The 19,121-nt window shown below is 41.4% G+C and overlaps 1 protein-coding gene across 1 annotated transcript in view; it reads right to left on the bottom strand.

Annotated features, from left to right (window-relative positions):
• LOC145717041 (uncharacterized) overlaps window positions 1-19,121 on the bottom strand; it is a 199,117-nt gene that overhangs the window by 171,729 nt on the left and 8,267 nt on the right. Inside the window, exons 5-6 of the mRNA XM_081803068.1 lie at window positions 9,936-10,053; window positions 8,679-8,831 (exon numbers count right to left, since the gene is read on the bottom strand). Of these exons, the coding sequence (XP_081659194.1) occupies window positions 8,679-8,829 (151 nt within the window). The 5' untranslated portion in view covers window positions 8,830-8,831; window positions 9,936-10,053. The remainder of the gene's footprint in view (window positions 1-8,678; window positions 8,832-9,935; window positions 10,054-19,121) is intronic.

The raw sequence follows: 19,121 nt of genomic DNA on the forward strand, positions 1-19,121 counted from the left end.
AGAAAGAAAGAAAGACACAGGGCAGGGGGAGGGAGGGAAGGTGGGAGGTTGGAAGGAAAGAAGGAAGGCAGCCAGCCATTTGTTGAGCACTCAGAGGATTTGCTCTATGATTCAGATAGCAAACATCTTATAGGAAGTATGTAATCAACTGAGATAGAAATTGAAGGAGATGGTGCTAAGAAGTTAAGGTGTTTGGTTTAGATATGTGGAATCTGATGTCCATGTAGGACATTCAAATGGAGTCAACTCAAGGACACTTATCAATATTGGTCTGTAGCTCAGGAGAGAGGTTGGGGGTAAAGATCATGATGTGAAAGCTTTCATCAGCAAAGAGTTGTTTGTAAACTATGGAAGTGAATGAAGCTGCCCACAGACAATGGAAAAAGTGAAAAGACAAGAAGATTGAGGACAAAGCTCTAGAGCTAATAGAGGAGAAGGAACAAGTGAAGAAGACCTGGGGAAGGGGCAGCCAGAAAAGTGGGAATAAGGAAATGTGAGTTGTAAGCCGGGAAAGGCGAAAGATGGTGGCAACGTTAAATAGTCACAAGCCTCAACCAGATGAAGTGAAGTGAGAATTGGACAGTGCTGCAGGACAAAGAATAATTTAAATGGGTTGAGGGTTCCAGAAAGTTGGAGATGGTAGAAAGAGTCAATGCAGATGTCTCTAAGGAATCCAGTGTTGTAATAATAATGGTTAATATTTATAGAGTGCTTACTAGAACCCAGGCATCATTTATATACAGTACCTCACTTAATCCTTATAGCAACTCCTTGAGGAAAGTACTATTACTATCTCCATTTGATGGATAAGGAAAATGAGGCACAAGGAAGTGAAGGAACTTGCCTAAAAACTCAAATCTAGTGGTAACAACATCAGGATTTGATGTCTGTTGATCAGGTAATCTGATTTCAGACCCCAACTTTCTAACCTCAGGCTAAATTTCTTCCCTTCATAGAAGAAAAAAGGCAAGACTAAAGTTAAGAGGGGCACCAAGAGAAGTTTCCTATACATGCTTGATTTTATATGGGAAAGTTTTGAGTATGTTTTTATACTGAGAAAATGAATTAGTGAAGAAAACCTGAAGATCCTAGAAAGAAAAGAAAATCAATGGCACACGTTCCCATAGGAAGAAGGCAAGATCAGAAGCAATTCCTTATCTATTATTAATTCCTCAAGTCCTTGGTGAATGCTTACATGTCAGAATCTGCTTGGCATTAGGGACTCAGTGGTGAACTACAGAGATGGGGCTCTCACCCCAGGAAGCTTCCAGTCTAGCAGTACAGAGACAGGTCGAAAACAAGGAAACAGACCAACAACATAAACCACAGTATGTGTGATGAGGGGAGCGAATGGGGTGCTGGGACAGAAAACAACGTCCCACAGATAGTGACATTTAAACTGAAACTGAAGTATGGGAAAGAGGCAGACTTGTGAAGATTGCAGGATAGGGGTCAAGGTGGAGAGCACGGGGGAGAACAGAATGAGGTGCCACAAAAAAGGTAAGCAAATCACCTGGGTGACTTTTAAAAAATACTGTTGACCAGGAAATCAGGATGTCTGGTCAGACAGAGAAATGACATCATCACATTTACATTTTTAAACAATTAAGAAAACTAAGTGGGGCAGGGGAAGGAATCAGCTTTATAAGGGTAAAAGGTCAGCTCTTTTTTAAAACAGGAAAGAAGGAAAGAAATACTTTTATAGACAAGTTTAAAGGTGAAAGGGAGAGTTCACACCTAAGGACTTCTATTGTCTCTGAAAACGGAAAGACCCTAGTCCCACCTGCAGTGATTAAAGGGCATGGGATGGGGCTCAAAGGAGAGATGGGAGGTCAGAAGTAGCCAACAAAGGGAATTTGGAAAGGAAGACACCTGGGAAAATAAAAGACCTAGAGGGTAGCACTGGACGCCTCAGAAGATGCTGGAAACCAGCTCTTTCAGGGGAGCCACCGTCATTGGGCAAGATTATGTAAGAGTCTCCACTGTGCCAAAGAGATTGGGGACTGTTAGACTAACAGAGACATGAACTGTAGAGCAAGTGCAGAGGAAAATCCAGGTAGTTGAGAATTTTCAATAAGAAACCATTACAGAGATTAACCACGAATCCAAGGCTGTGTCAGAAAGTAAGCCAGGAAAGCTAGTTAGACTGGAACAGTTAAACAGGAGCCTTAATGCAGCTGAAGAACAAACAGATTTATCGAGGGGAGAGAGGAGGGATGCAAGCACATGGATGCTAATGGGATTTCAAAAAAGGAGCAGTTTCAAGCAATGACAAGGTCTGTGCTGTGAATACAGAGCAGCACTGGCAGCAACCAGTTTGCCCATTGCCCTCTTCAGGGAGCCTTGCAAATAGACAGGCTTTTGTTTATGGACATTATCTAGATTCCACATAAAAAACACTCTACAACCACCAAATATTAGAGTATTGTGAAGGGATGCTGGGGAGATGGCTTCAGGTCATATGTTGATGGTTGCCTGGCACCTTCCCTAAAACACTTAAACCCTGAGTACAGTTACTGACCATATTATCCCAGCAGGTGGAAAAATTCTATTTAAGAACAATTTCCACCATTATGTCATCAAGAAACTAAAATCACTTCCTCGATTCAAAATATCACTGTTGCTGACACCCAGTTCTTACAACCCTGGTTATTTCTCAATCTTGGATGAAATGCCTGTCAAGATCTCAGTTGGCCTAATGCAAGATGATTACCCATGGGTGGTGGTTGTTTTTTCCAGTCAGCTAGAGGATTAGCTGTGAGATTCAGCCAAAAACCCAGGGATAGCTTTGGAGAAATGAGGGTGAGAAGTAGGAATTGAAGCTCCACACACCAGCTGGGAAAGGCTGAGCAGAGTGGAGTTAAGATCACTGGCTCAGTGGTCAGCTCTGACATCCAACTCCATCTCTACTTGCCAGCTGAGTGGATGAATCTCACTTTCAGTGTCCTCTTCTGTACAGTGGCTAATAATATCTACTTTGCCTGCTTTGTTACAAAGATTAAACAAGATTGACTATGTAAAGCATTAAGCACAGGGTTTGGCACATAGTACTATAGAGCTCATTAAATGGTAGTTGTTGTTGTTATTATTATTATTATTAGGTTCTCAAATTGTATGCTTAGGATAATGAATCACTTCCAAGACATTGCTGAGGGGCTCTAGCTTCTCTAGATAGTTCTCTAAAGCAATATATATATATATATAGCAGTGTGTCAGTAAGCCCATTAGGGAAAGGGTAAGGAGGAGAGTAGAGCCCTGATTTGTAATGGTTACCAATTTCCATGGTATAAATACATCCACCAGATTGACTTCAAGCTACCAATGTGGCTTCACCAAAAGTACATTTGGTTTTCAGGAATCGATACAAGCTAGCTCCCATACACCACTGAACATTTATCTGAGAATATCCCTCAAGAGTTCTTGGGAATTCATTTGTTAATGCACACACACACACACACACACACATCAAACACCTATTCTACTCTATGATGGGCCAAGCATCTATTGTAGAAAGAAGATTTTAGAAAATGAACAAAGACATGGCTCTCCCTTCCTTGAAGCTTGTAATCTTGGAGGAAAATGGACAACTAAACAGCTATTACAACACTGTGAGGATGTGCCATGTGGAGAGAGCAATGTGACAAGGAAGGTCAGGGAGGACACCTCACATCAGAGAACTCTCCTAGTCTAGAGGATGAGTAGAAGCCAGCCAGGTAAAGTGAGGGCTGGGAGTGTGTTGAACAGAGGAAGAGGAGCAATGGCCTGGAGTAATAAGAAAGCAGAAACTAAGAGGAGATTAATATGGGTGGACATGGCACGAGTTGGAGTGGGGGCAGGGCTAGTCCCCAGCTAGGCCATTAGAGGCCTTGTAAGCCATGTTAGGAGAGCCAGCACAGGGTTTTAAATAGAAGAGTGAGATTTGATTTTGAAAAGATCGCTCTGATACAAAGTTTATATAATTAAAAAGAAAATAATTAAAAAACAGAAAATAAAGGTCAGCCTACTTAGAGTGTGAATAAAGGAGTGTGGGGAGGGATAGACAAACCAGAGGCAGGGGATCCTACTTGGAGGTTGTTACTATAATCTGGGCAAGAGATGATAGTGACCTGCCCCTGAGTCTTATCAGGATAGGGAAAAGGGGACAGATCTGAAAGATAGTTGGGAGATAGAGCCACAGGAGCTGGTGACAGATAAGAGAGGGATGTGAAGGAGAAGGAGAGGTCAAGAATGATTTTCAAGTCTCTGACTTGGGGCACCAGGTAGATAAGGGTGCCATTCTCTGAAAACCAGAGGAAGAAGAGCTGAAAGAGAAAGAGTATGGGATTTAGTATTGGACATGTTGGGGTGCAGGTGCCTGAGAGAGTGGGATAATCCCCCTGGAGTTCAGGAGAGAAATCTGAGCTAGTGATAAAACCATCAGAGCCTCTAGCATATAGGTCACAGCATAAGCCGTGGGAGTGGTTGAGATCATCCATGGAGGTATGTAGAGTTAGAAGAGAAGGAGGATTAGAGTAGAACTCTAAGAGTCATCAATATTAAGCATCCAAAAGAAGAAGCACCTAGGGGAGCCTGAGAAAGAGCAATCAGGGAAGTCAAAGGAAAACCAGGTAAATGAGGAAGGAAGAATCAATCAGCAAAGTCGATGCTACTGAAAGATCAAGACCAGGAGGACTAGGAAGTATCATTGGCAATCCCTGATGACTTTGGCAAAATTCGTATCAGAGGTGTGACAGGGATGAATGTCAAATTGCAGGGGCCAGCAGAGGAAGGATGTGGAGGTAGCAGGTATACACAATCCTTCAAGAAGATTGACAATGGAAGATGTAAAGAATTTGGACCATAGCTGGGTAGGAATGTGGGGTTGACGGAGGGTTGTTCTACTTTGTTTTAGATGTAGAGAGACATGAGCATGTTTAAATGCTGGTAAGGAGGATCCATCAGAGAGGGGAGGCCAAGGGAGCAGGAAAAAACATAATGTGGGCCAAGCTATGCCTGTGATGGACTCCAGGCTTCCAGTCACTGGGGTAGGAACTAAACCCTAAGGGTCTCAGAGCAAGCCAGAGTTCATTGTCCCAGTAAGGAGGAAAGGGAAGAGAAGGAAAGGGGTGTGGAGCACTAAGGAAAATGTGTAGGTTAAATAAATGGGGCCACACCAGTATGTGAGTTCCTAGTACCAAGTCCCAATTCTAGTCAAACACTACCACTTGAGGGAAATGTGATTAAAACTTATCTTAGGTTATTCTATGAAATAAGCTTTTGGTTTTTAACCAAAATAAATCTTTAGATCCTTTAAATGCTTAGAAAAGGAGTCCAAACTGGCAACCTGTAAGTCCAATCCAGCTGGCAGACAAATATTTTGCCTAAATAGTATAACAAAATTCAAGAAATTTCACATAAAAATCTAGACTCTGGAATTCTTTTGAAAACTTGAAATCTGGAAATGCTAGGACCACATGGCATCCATCAGATGACCTAAGTGGTTGCTGCCACATTGAAAAGGGGCAAGCACTCCCCAGGTTGTCCTAGCCTCACCCGGCCTCCTTCCTTTCCTGCCCAGCCCATAGAGGAGGACTCTTCCACTCTGGCAAGTTGGGTTAGATGGCTCTGTCATCTCTTTCAGCTCTGCTCTTTTTGGGGGCACCTTCTACGTGCAGGGCAGAGAGCTAAGGCACCTTCTACATGCAGGGATACAACAGCAACTGCAACACTGTCCCTGCTCATGGAGCGTGTAAGCTGGGGAGGCTGGCGGACCCTTAATCTCAACAATACGAGGCTGCTGGCACTCTTTGACAGTACAGATTTAAGTCTGCATTTGGAAAATATTCCAGCTGTCTGCTCGTCCCACACACCCACTGATGAACAAAAGCACATTCGGAATGGATGCTCAACTAGCTATAGAAATTGTGGCACGAATTTCCTGGAGTTGACATTGTATTGTAGCTCACTGCTTTCGGAGTGAGGCCAGACCACTGACTGAAGAGGGCAGGGGAGAACAGTTCAGCACAACACCAGAGAATTTAAAAGAGCATTGGAATGTTTTTGGCAATGGCAGTCTCATTGTATTCCTTCTTTTTTCTTTACAAATTGAAGTCATTTCCAATATTGTGCCAATATCTGACCTTGTCTTTGCCAGACTCAATGGAAGAGAGACTAAAGCAATAGAGCAGGTATGACCCGTAGGGCTCAGAAGATTTGTTTTGCTAAAACTCTTGCAGCTGATCTTTGGCCAATGTAAGTGTGTCTGCCTGCCCACATCCCTTGAGGGTACCATTTTAAGGAGAAGGTGCTCCTTGGAACAGAAGGGCTTTTTCATTATTGAGCTTTCCCCTATTCCTGCTGCAGAGAGAGTAGGGAAAACAAATTTGATGAAGTTTTAATGTAGACTGAAAAAAGGCATTTCACATACAAGTAAGACCTTTATTTCTTGCCATAGAATTTTCATTGAAAATGAAACAAAGATGAAAACAGCTGAGGCCCCAAGGAATTTCATACAATAAGACAAAACTAGAATATTTCTGTTTTGAGAACTAGTACCAATCAAAGACTCTGAATGGGGGGTGGAGTATGGGTAGAAGAGGCAAGTTGTTCTAAGTTTGGGGCTGAAACAACTACCAGGATTTAGAAAGGAGGTCACACAGGCTGCTCTTTTGACCCAGCGGTTCCTCCCTCCATCCATCCCTTCCAAATCAAGACAACAGCATAGCTCCATGCATTATGGATCGTGAACTTTGTGTTTGCCCAGGACAGATTTGGACTTGGACCCCAGCTCTGCCCCTTAATGGCCAGGTAACCTTGTGCATTTACTAGCTGGTAACCTTTTTACCTAATGTGTCTAGGCTTCAGTTTCCTCATTTATCAAACATGGCTATTAATCCACATTTCAGGGGGTTGTGCTGACAATGGAGTGAGAAGCCTTGCAAAAAGTGGCTTGCCCATAGCAAGCATTCAGTAAGGGACACCAAGAAAGAGACTGAACTCTTCTGAGCATATGGTCAAATAATATTGGGAACCTGTTATGATGTCAGTTATCAAAATTTGACATCTGAATTCTGGTATTCTTAGCCTAATTTTCAAACTATTCAGGAGCCCATTATGTAAATCTAAAGAACTACTACAAAAGGTAAACAGGGTTGGGGAGGTGGGGATACACAGACTAGGGGACAAAGAGGCTAAAAGGTGTGGGAGGGAGAATTACTTTTCATTGTTTATACCATTTTGCATGCTTAGAAATTTTTACAGCTTTACTGAGGTATGATTGATATACACTAAAATTTACCCATTTTCAAGTACACAATTAATGAATTTAGGTAATGTATATAATAATGTAATCACATAACCACTAAAGCAAGATATACAACCGTTATAGCCCCCTAAGAATATCCTTTTGCTTCTTCACAGTCAATCCCCTCCTCCACCAGGGCCCTAGGCAACCACTCATCTGCTCTCTGTCATGATTGTTTTGTGTTTTCTAGAATGTCATACAAATGAAACCATACAGTATGTAGCATTTGACCTTTATGCTTAGTATTTTTTAAAATTCATCCATGTTATTGCATGTACTAATATTTCATTCCTTTTTATTGTTGAGTAATAATCCGTAGTATGGATATATCACAATTCATTTATCCATTCACCAGTTGATGCATATTTGGGTTGTTTCCAGTTCGGGGTTATTGTAAATAACTCTGTTGTTAACATTTGCCTACAAGCCTTTGTGTTGTATCCTTTAAATTTTGTCCCAAATGCATTAATTCCCATTTGCAAATTAGGGTTTGGGAAGAATCACCTCTCTAAATAACTGGAACCCAGAATAAATGAATATAATTACAGTTTGAATGACCAAGATTTACGTAACTTCTCTCTACGTGCAATACTCAGTTGTCTTTTTGTGTACTATGTCTTCTGATATACTAACATGTAAATGTGCAAGAGCTATTTGGCTTCTTCTAAGCAGTACATCTGGTTGATTTCCCCAGCAGACAAGATCAATCAAATCACTATGATGATGCAAAATGCTTCCCTGCAGCCTTAAGGGTGTTTGATTTTCTTTAAAAAATAATCTTTAACAGCTACATGCATCAACACATAGGGGAAGGGAATACGTGCATTTGGAACAAAAGAATACATAAATTCAAATACAGTCAAAACTAATCTAGGGAGATAAAAGTCAGATGAGTGGTTACCTCTAGCAGTGGTATTGACAGGTCCAGGAAGGGAGAGGTGGGAGAAGGATATGATCGAGTCTTAGGGTGCTTCAACTGTTCTCTATCTTCATCTGGGAGCTGGTCTCATGAATGTATTCATAAATAAAAATTCATCAAACTATGCAATTAACATTAGCGTACTTTACTATATGTATGTTTACCTCAATTAAAAGAAGTAAAAAGCAAATAATAATCTTTCAATCTTGAGTCAAATGAGATCATACGTATGACTGCCTGGCATTATACCTGGCACATAATAAATAGTGCTTATTAATATTCATCTTCTTCCCTTGCTTTCATTTCCAAGGGAAATATTTGGCAGAATGTTAACATTACAATCATGGAATTTAAATATTCACTCTTTTTTTTTTGCCTGCATAGATGGGGTCACATTGTCTCCCCTGAAAACTGATACATAATGGGGTATGGGAAAAAGTGCTGGGTAGGGTCTTCACACATCCTATCTTGCCTTACCTGAGTGGATCCCAGCACAGATTTTCAGCTGGACGTTGGGCTTGTGTGGAATCTCAAAGGTCTTACACACAGCAGCCAGATCCAGGGCCATGCTTACTACTTCCCCAGTGTGGAGGAGCCCATTGGGCTTAGGTACCCCAGATAACACCATCTCTGAAAACACACAGATTAATGACAAACTTTAGTTAACTAAAGCAGACTAAGTTTTTTTTTTAAAGATTTTATTTATTTATTTGAGTGAGAGACAATGAGAGATAGCACGAGAGGGAAGAGGGTCAGAGGGAGAAGCAAACTCCCTGCTGAGCAGGGAGCCCGATGTGGGACTCGATCCCAGGACTCCAGGATCATGACCTGAGCTGAAGGCAGTCGCTTAACCAACTGAGCCACCCAGGCGCCCTAAAGCAGACTAAGTTTTTAAGGCTGCTACTAGAGGCTTGCCATTCCAAACCTTTACCTGGACCTTCCCCCTCACAGCTTGGAAAGTTCATGTAGGACACAGGGTCCAGAAAAACTCCCAGGAATGGGTTCTTAAGAGCAAAAGTCACCAAGCTTGGGTAGTCTGGACATAAACTGATCCAATAAATATTTCTGGTCCATAATGTGAATAGATTGCCTCTTGGCAGCTGATGTTTAACCCTCCTTATGTTCAGGTAGCATTGTTTTCTTTGTCTTTCTGAAATAGCCTTGTCCTCTCATATGCGGTTTCATGGCAAACAAGAGAAACAGTGTCGGTCAACCAGCCATGTTTGAGTCAATTTCTTATATCTGCCTTTCATACCAAGAATAGGAGCTCTGGGCCAAAGTTACTGAGGGCCACAAGAAAAAATGAAATAATACATCAAATGTTAATTCTTCAACTTCCACAAGACCATTTATACAGTCAGAAGGGTACTTATGGAATAGCAGCCCAGTAGCTTGGAAGAGTCAGTGGAGCTTCCAAAGATATAGAAAATACATAAAGATCAAGTCCTAGGTTCAATGTGAACAAAGTGGATTTCCTGGATCAAAGATGAATGACCTCTCTTGAAAAAGCTAACCTTCTTGGGGCGCCTGGGTGGCTCAGTTGGTTAAGCGACTGCCTTCGGCTCAGGTCATGATCCTGCAGTCCCTAGATCGAGTCCCGCATCCGGCTCCCTGCTCAGCAGGGAGTCTGCTCCTCCCTCTGACCCTCCCCCATCTCATGCTCTCTCTCTCTATCTCATTCTCTCTCTCAAATAAATAAATAAAATATTAAAAAAAAGAAAAGAAAAAGCTAACCTTCTTTAGAGAAATGTGACAAAATCTCAAAAGCTTTAAATGGTATAATCTGTAAGTGGTTCCCCAGAGTGGTGATCCACGGCGTTAGCAATTCCTCCAAGAGATGAGGATGGAGAAGCTGGAGGAGAGAAGGTTGATAAAGAAGGGTCAGCAGGATCAGAACATGGTGGAATTGTAATGGGCATCGATATAATAAAGAATGAGAACTTAGACACTTAGACATTGACCTTTAATGTATGACTGCTCTGCTCTGCTGGAGAGAATATCTGATTGTTTGGAATTTTAATTTAAGAGGTGATGCTAAACGATGTTTTTAACCTTTTCTAACATTGTTGATTGAATGGGTAGGGAGACACTCTCTGCTCAGCATACCCACTTTATTTCTGCCTGGATGCTAAAGGTGCTGCTTCCAGATACCATTCAGCAGACACACACACACACACACACACATATGGTTGTCATGACAATCGAGGCATGGTCTAAACAAAAAACACATTGAGTCCATATCTGAATAAAGCCAGTAACTCAGACATTTTGGTAAAGCCTTTTTTGTTTTGGTGGGGTTGAGGGAATTTGTCTACCCAGCAGCAAAAAAAAAAAAAACTTCATCTGTCTACACAGCAGACAGTAATACTGCCTAACTAAGTGCAAAATCCTGGGATTTGGGGATTAATTGATTAATTAATTAATTTAGAATTAATTTAATTTAAATTAAAGCATTGGCATTTAAAACATCAATTATTTTTCAAAAGGGCTCTCTGAATGGGGTTTGTCCATCTCTTCTAGGTCCTTACCAACCAGGCGTCATAAGGACTAAACAACAGTAAAAATAACTGCCAAACCATTCTAGCACAAAGTTCTTGTTTCCAGGAAACATTTCTGGTCATTTTGTTTTGGGGGAAACATTAAGGTCCGCCAGTGTCAATCTACCACTTGTTTTTTCACTTGCAAACATTCTGATGCTCAATTCGAATGATTATCTAGGGTCTAATAACTCACTTAGGGAGCAACTTATCTAAATTAGAGCCCAAGTACTCAGAAACAGTAAGGAACAGCTAATAATGGTACCTAATTTTCATTGAATGCCTTAGACACTAGGAAAATTATCGTCATTACTAATAAGCAATTACTCTGTGGTAGACACTTGGGCTAGAGAGAGATATAAGGTTCAGGGAAGTCTATAAATATAAGCCACACTACAGGGCCAAACATAGCAAACAACCGACTAGTTAGACAAGTGGGTAATTAGGAAACCTTGAGGCAAACAAAGTTTCAGGGGGCAAGTGAGACTTCAGCTGAGCCTCATAAAAAGCGTAACACTTAAGCATACTGGAAGTAAAGGAAGAACTATTACAGGTAAAAGAACTTCAGGAAAGTGTGGGATGGTTTGGGTATTACCTTGTTTGGCCAACAGTATTCTACAGAAGAGCAATGGAAAATAATACTGTGCAGTGATGAATTAACCTTACCCAAAGAGAGGTCTGGCCTTTGCCCTCAGCTACTAGGAGTTGACCTCTAGGCCTTTGGAATATCTTGCCTAATAGGTAGGTCTTTGTTGTTTGCAAGCTTTGGCCACTGACAATCCCTAACAATGTGATTTGTGATGGGCCCTCAGGGCATGCAATGACCTCCAGAGGAAACGATGACTAAAGGTATTAGCCTGACCTCTGGGAGTAGTTGGAGACTAAAGGTCAAACACACAGGCAGCATGTGATCAAGCCCTAGTAAAAACTCTGGACACCAAAGGCTCAAGTGAGCTTCTCTGGCTGGCAATACTTTGCATGTATTATCACATACGGAGGAGGTAACGTCCATGACTCCACTGGGAGAGAATGCAGGGAATTCTGCATTTGGACCCCTCCTGGACTCTGCTCTATATGTCTCTTCCTTGGCTGATTTTAATTCGTATCTTTTTGCTGTAATAAAACTATAATAGTAAGTATAACAGCCCTGAGGTCTGTAGTCATCCTAGCAAATTATCAAAACTGAGGGTGATTATGGGGACCCTCAAATATGTAGCCAGAGGATGGTCCTGGGACCACCAAACTTGTGGCTGGTGTCTGAAGTGAGGACAGTCTTGTGGGAACTATGCCCCCAAACTGTATAGTTGGTGAAACTCATGGCAAAGGCTAAAGAATTCAGTTATGGGGGCACTGCACACAAGCTTGGAGAGTTTGGATATAATGCTGTATGCCATTAAGTTCTTAAACAAGAGAACATGATAAAGTATAGTTTCATCTCATAGTAGTGCAAAAGACAGGGGCAAGGAGACTAGTGAGGGGACTCTTTTTTTTAAGATTTCATTTGTTTATTTGAGAGAGAGAACGAGGGAAAGAGCGCAGGAGTGGAAGAGGGGGAGAGGGGGAAGGAGAGAATTTCAAGCCGACTCCCCTCTGAGCACTGAGCCCCATGTGGGGCTGGATCTCCCGGGGCTCAATCTCACAACCCTGAGATCGTGACCTGAGCTGAAACCAAGAGTTGGACACTTAGCTGACTGAGCCACCCAGGTGCCCCTGAGGGGACTCTTTCTTGTTCGGATGTAGGAAGATGATGGTCTGGACCAGGGCTGAGGCTAAGAAAGGGAAAGGTTGTCTGAATAATAACATTTATTGTGAGCATATGCTGTACCAGGCATCATAAGTACTCCATACACATTTTTTCTTTTGCCTTTTTGTTATTGTTCTAGTTTTGTTTGTTTTTTTAATGTTCATAGTCCCTGCTTTATTTTCATTTGGTCACACACACTTTAAAACACACTCATGGGGTACCTGGGTGGCTCAGTTGGTTAGGCATCTGCCTTTGGCTCAGGTCGTGATCCCAGGGTCCTGGGATTGAGCCCCAAATTGGGCTCCCTGCCCAGCAGGAAGTCTGCTTCTCCCTCTCCTCTGCCCCTCCACACTGCTTGTAGTCTCTTTCTTTCTCTCAAATAAATAAATAAAATCTTCTAAAAATAATAATAAACACACTCACAAAATACCCAAACATCCATAATTAGAAGGGCATAAAACAAGGGACTTACAGGCTGAAAGAAAAGCCTAAGCTTCAGAACAAAACAATACCAATCGACTATTGGTTTCACCAAAATTCCTTTGGCAAACACACAAAGATGTTTTGTTTTCAATAGGAAAAATTTAGGGACAAGAACCAAGCTTTTTGTGCTCCCTGAGGCAGGGTGTGACTTCTCTCCATATGCTTTTAATCCTAAAAACCATCTTATAAGGTAGACAACATTATTATTTCCATTTTCAAGATGAAAAAAAACTGATGCACAGAGAGATTAATTTGCCCCAAATCACCCAGCAGGCAAGTGGCAGAGCTAAGATTTAAAACCAGCTCAAATCTGACTGCAGAGCCTGACTCATAACCATTCTATCAAATGAGCTCTACCTCATGTAAGACATTGTGTTAGAGGAGTCAACAGTATTTGCTAGCCAACTGAATATAAGAGAAGAAGAGTACAGGGTGACTTTAGAGTTTAGCACATTGATAAAGGAAAAGATGTAGTGGCCCCTACAGCCCAATTCTTCTATTTCACCATGAGCAGAAAGGACATGAAGAGATCTGGGTCGTGGCCCCAAAATGCTACTAACAAGGGGACCTTGGCTAAGTCACTTAATTTTCCTGGGCCTCTGGTTCTTCAGCTGGAAGTTCTCTGCCAGCCATGAGAATTAGCATAGTGAATGGCCAGCAGCATGAGCTCTAGAATGAAAGAGATTTGGGTCCTGGCTTTTGCTAGCTATGTGAGCTTGGGCAAGCAACTGAGCCTCAACAATTCTCATCCGGGAAATGGGGATTGTAATACATAGGTCATAGGGATGTTATGAGGATATTTACTGTAATAAAATAATCCATGTGAAGCCCTTAGCACAATGCCTGGCATATGGCTAAGCATTAGATATATGATGGTTTTACTGTTAGTATTCCAGCTCTAACATGCTGTGAGATAATGCAGAATTGATTAGCCCTGAGCCCCCATTCCAAATAATTCCCTTGGCCAAACTCAAGGTTGAATAACTAATTGGTCAATCCTTATTAATAAAGATAGGAGAGAAACTAACATTTTTAAGCTACCCTTATGTAAATGTATATTCTATATTCTACTTTGTGACTTTCATTGCTGCCTGGTGCTGTGGTGAAACATACAGTAAGAATACAGCTTCACACTGACATGTAACCAAATTGTGAAACAACAGTAAAACAGACAATAGCATAGGATGAAGATTCAGCATCACATCAGACCTTGACCAAAACATAAATGAATCACCACTTTCCTAAAGCATATAAAGCAGAACCTGGAACCCCAAGTACTTCTTCCATTTTTTTTAATCAACTCCAAGCAATAGCTACTTCAAATTTAGCCAAAAGATTATTTCAGTTTTCTTTTTTTTTTTCAGTAGTGGCCATCAGAGATAGTATAATGACCTCGCTCACATTTCTATATAATGAGCTTACCCTTGGTGAATGAAGGAAAATCCTTTAAATACAGAGATTATTGAAAATCAGCATCCCTGCTTACTAAGTATGTAGTGTCCCATATTTACCCATTAATAGATCTGTTAAATATCCTCATCCTTTACTGGGAGTATGTTTGGGTCTAAACACTTGTTCATTGATTCTGAATTAGAGGCACAGGGAAGAGAAGCTCAATCAGAGAAAAATTAAATACAAAGCAAATGATGACATAGTCATGTATGATAGCAACTTTAATTCTATAATGCAGTGTTTTCCAGTAATGAAAAGAAACACAATGAATTGTACAAGCACAATAGTTTCATCAACATTAACTTCATAATGCAGTATTTTTCAGTAATGAGTGGAAATAAAAGGAATTGTGTGAGTCACAATGAAGCATGCAGTGAATTGCGTGACCAATGAAGGTAAAATGGGAGAAGTCTCATTCCCTCTTCAACGTGGTTACTGGTCTCAGTCTTTCTATATATCACTAGACTGTAAATTTCCTGCACGTAGAAATCCTGTATGTCATGTTCACCCTTATAACCTCCAGAGCTAACACAGTGCCTTGCACAGATTGGATTCTCAACAATTACAAACTGAATAGATGAATTGTAAATATTTTTTAATTATAAATATTTTAAATCTATTTTCAGTTTGCCTGATGGCTAATGAAACATTTCATTGTTCCTGTCTCAATTTATGCAATTAAAATTGAAATTAGAAATTATAATGATTGTTCATACCATTTTATCTAATTATTGTTCCATGTTTGCTACACCATCTTTCAAGATTCACCTCCTTCTCTCACTGGGTAAGGGGAAAGGGAAAATACCAATGTGAACAAATGGGGGTTCAAAGGTCATGCCCAAGAGTCTGACCCCCCAGAAAAAGTATAAAACCAGTTTATTTCCATTATTATTGAATAAAAATGGTTCTCAAGCCAAATCAATAGGCATTTTCTAGGTGCCCACTATGGAAAATGTCAAAGGCATAATGGAGACCACTAACTATTGCTTCCTAGGAGATTATGACTTAGGAAAGTTAGAATTTTTATACAAATTATTTGCTTCCTTAATTCCTAGCTTTGTTCCACTGCCATTTGATATTGTTCCATGTCTCAGGGACTGTCCAATCATCAACAACTACTCACATGCAACTCTGACTGTCTCTACTTTGTAGACATCATAATGACCTATAATTTTGCTGAAGGTGGTGTGAAGCTTGTTCAGGAACAAGTGTATCCACTTGTCCAGTGCAGCTTGGCCACTCCCTGTACTGCAGGCTGACGCTGGAAAGCGGAGTGAAGCCCACAGTGGCCACAGGAAAGGGGCAGTGAGGTAGAAAAAAGTTAAATCAGGCAAAATAATTGGCAAGACCTGATTAAGCAATGGTACCTCCTTATTCAGCACAATTTTTTGAAGCTCTCAGAATTCTGAGCCAGGGAGACTGGAAAGTGATGGGCCAGTTAATTGCTTTAGAAAATATTCTTCATTGTTTATGATATGTTTGGTTGGTTTTTTGTTTTGGTCTGGTTTGGGGGGGAATTTTTGTTTTTGTTTTTTGTGTTGCTTCAGACTGTGTTGATCAAAGCTAGGGCAGCTTGTTTGATGGGAATACCATCCCCTAACATCTGGACTCTCCCTGTTTCTGTCGATCAAGTGAGTGGGTTTATATAACAAGAGATTCACAATGATTGGGAAGGCTGTGTAAGACTCATTTAGAGAAGTCCCAGGCTGAGGTTCATTTGCTTGCCAGTTATCCTGATTCCTGCATGCATTCTAGATCTTTTATTTCTTGAATGTCAGTGGCACTTTCATCTCTTCAGATAAATTATTTTGAGTTCATACTAGACTCTTTGCTGGAAAGAGGCTTTCTGCCTCCCCCTCCGATCCCCTACCCAGGAGAGTGTCTTCAGCAGTGACACGGCATGACTCTAAGCTTTTCTAAACTCTATGCTCTCTTTCTCCATCAGTGAAACAGGGAGGACCCCTTGACCCCCGGTTAGGGACTGACTGCTTTGACTGCCTGCAGCAAACTCCTGTTAAGCAAAATGTTTAGAATGTTTTAACCTGGGTGCCTGGGTGGCTCAGTCGTTAAGCGTCTGCCTTCGGCTCAGGTCATGATCCCAGGGTTCTGGGATCAGCCGCATGGAGCCCCGCATTGAGCTCCCTGCTCTGCGGGGAGCCTGCTTCTCCCTCTGCCCCTCCCCCTGCTTGTGTTCCCTCTCTCCCTCTCTCTCTCTCTGACAAATAAATAAATAGAATGTTTCAACCTTACAATTTACAAGTTCGATTTAGGGGTTTTTCATTGAACTTTCAAAACTTGCTCCCAGGCAAGATGACCTTTGCTATGGAAGGGAAGAACTATATGGCCTATTTACTTCAGATTTTAAAACACACTTCCTAAGATGAAGAAGTATATCTTTCTAAAGCAATTTCCTGCTGTTTTTGCTAAACTGGATGCCTTTTAGCTCTAAGAAACTGATTTAAGTTAAAAAAAGAAAAGTGGTGGGGGTGGAGGGACTTAACCAAATCACTGCAACATACTGTATTAACAGCATGCCTAAGTGCTAAGCTCACTGCCACTTTACTCAAACGCCTGCATTTTCTTCTTTTGCAGATAGGATTTGCTCTCCACCTACTAACAGTCATGCACAAATTTTATAATACTGTAGATTGCTGATCTCTCTGCCTTTTGAGTTGAAATCCTAACTCCAGTTATGTTAATTTACCTGAAAAAGATAGATGCACTCAGGTTACTCTGAGTTTGGCAAGGTTGGCCTTGTCTTAGGTCATCAGCAACTTGTTTTGGTAACATGCCTTTATCAGCTATGAATTAGAATAGTTAGTTATCTGGGGCACCTGCGTGGCACAGTCAGCTAAGCATCTGACTTGGTTTCGGCTCAGGATCTCAGGGTCGTGAGATCAAGCCTCACATCGGGCTCTGTGCGCAGCGCAGAGTCTGCTTGAGATTCTCTCTTCTCCCTCTGTCCCTCCCACTCGTGCTTGCTCTCTCTCTAAAATAAATAAATCTTAAAAAAAAAAAAAAAGAACAGTTAATTATCCTCAAGGAAAAGGACACACAAGGCCCAATCTTCATGTCTGTAGCATCATTTGTCACCACTCGTACTTTTGATTGTTCTGTGTTCCATATATAGAGTAGGGTATTGTTTGTTTGTTTGTTTAAATATTCTATTTGTTTATTTGACAGAAAGACAGAGAAAGAGACAGAGCACAAGGGGGAGCAGCAGAGGGAGAGGGAGAAGCAGGCTCCCCGCTGAGCAGGAAGCCGGACGCAGGACTCAATCCCAGGACCCTGGGGATCACGACCCGAGCTGAAGGCAGACGCTCAACCAACTGAGCCACCCAGGCGCCCCTAGAGTAGGATATTGTTTGTATTGTTTGCCTGGCCATGATTGATTGATACCAAGCCAAGCACATTCCCTAACCCAGGCTTCCCTGGAGCCAGTGTGGAGATGGGGTCATGGGTGCTATCAGGGACAGAGATACCAGGAGAGTTAATTGGAGGAATGGAAGCTCCGCCTGTAATCGCTTTCACTCTGAGTTTTACTGACTGAGCACTTTGGTCATTGAGATGGGGGGGGCGGGAGTGTTAGGAAGAGCAGGCTATTACCTTCTTCACGGGGAGTTTGGTGGTACAAGGACAATTTACCCTGACTCCTCTAGTTTGGGGGATTAAAAAATCTAACATTATTTGAATCTTTAAGCTGTTAGAAGAAGCAACCAACTAAGATCTCCATTCTGGCTACAGGGTAGAAACAATCGGAGTGATTTGCCAGGCACATTTAGTGCTCATTTCACTTGCAGAAAGCTTGGGACCCCCTAGAGGGATAAAGGATGAATATTTATTGGAGTCTAATACTAGTGGTAAAATCAAATTTGTCTTTTTTCAGTGAAAGAAATAGGGTGATATTTTTGTATTTCCCTCAGGAATTCTGTCTCAATAGTCCATTTTTGATACATATTCACAATCTACCCTGGTAATATGCTAAATACTTATAAATACAGCATGATATGACTATATTGTTATTTTTTGTATTCATTGTTAATTAAGTAATACAAAATGCAATCAGGCTTCCAAACAATATTTACAGAGTACCTACCATGTCCCGGGCACTGGGTGAAGTACCAGGGACACAAAAATGAACAAAATTCAGTCCTCACACAAAAATAACATGTAATCCTGCTAGAGTAGGGTATTGTTTATATTGTTTGTCTGGCTATAAGCCTGCCCCTGTTTTTACTTTTTATTTTATCTTCTACTTCTCTGTCCAACTGTCCCACTCCACTGACGCCTCCAAGCATGTGCCTGCCTGTGTGCCTCCCATTCCCTCCACCCCCAGATGCCCCTCACTTCATTCAGGGTTCTGACCACACCACAGAAAACTGCATTCCCAGTCACTCACTCAATCCCTACATGGCTTTATTTTTCTTCTAGCATTTATCACCACCTGATACATCATATAACTACCTGTTGCTTTGTATCTTTTCTATCTTCCTCCACTAGACTATGAGCTCCACACAAGCAGAGACTCAGTCTGTCTTGTGCACTGCTGTATTATCTGCCTAGTACAATGCCTAGCACATAGTAAATAATAAGTATTGATTCAATGTCTAAATGAAAAGAGTCAGCAAGATGGGATCCAGAACCTAAGTAGAGAGGTTGGCCTTGGAAAAACAAATGGTACAGCTCTTCCTCTGAAAAAAGAAG

This window comes from Leptonychotes weddellii, chromosome 14 (genome assembly GCF_054177405.1).
Source record: "Leptonychotes weddellii isolate Sample4059 chromosome 14, ASM5417740v2, whole genome shotgun sequence".
In the NCBI taxonomy this organism is placed as follows: domain Eukaryota; kingdom Metazoa; phylum Chordata; class Mammalia; order Carnivora; family Phocidae; genus Leptonychotes; species Leptonychotes weddellii.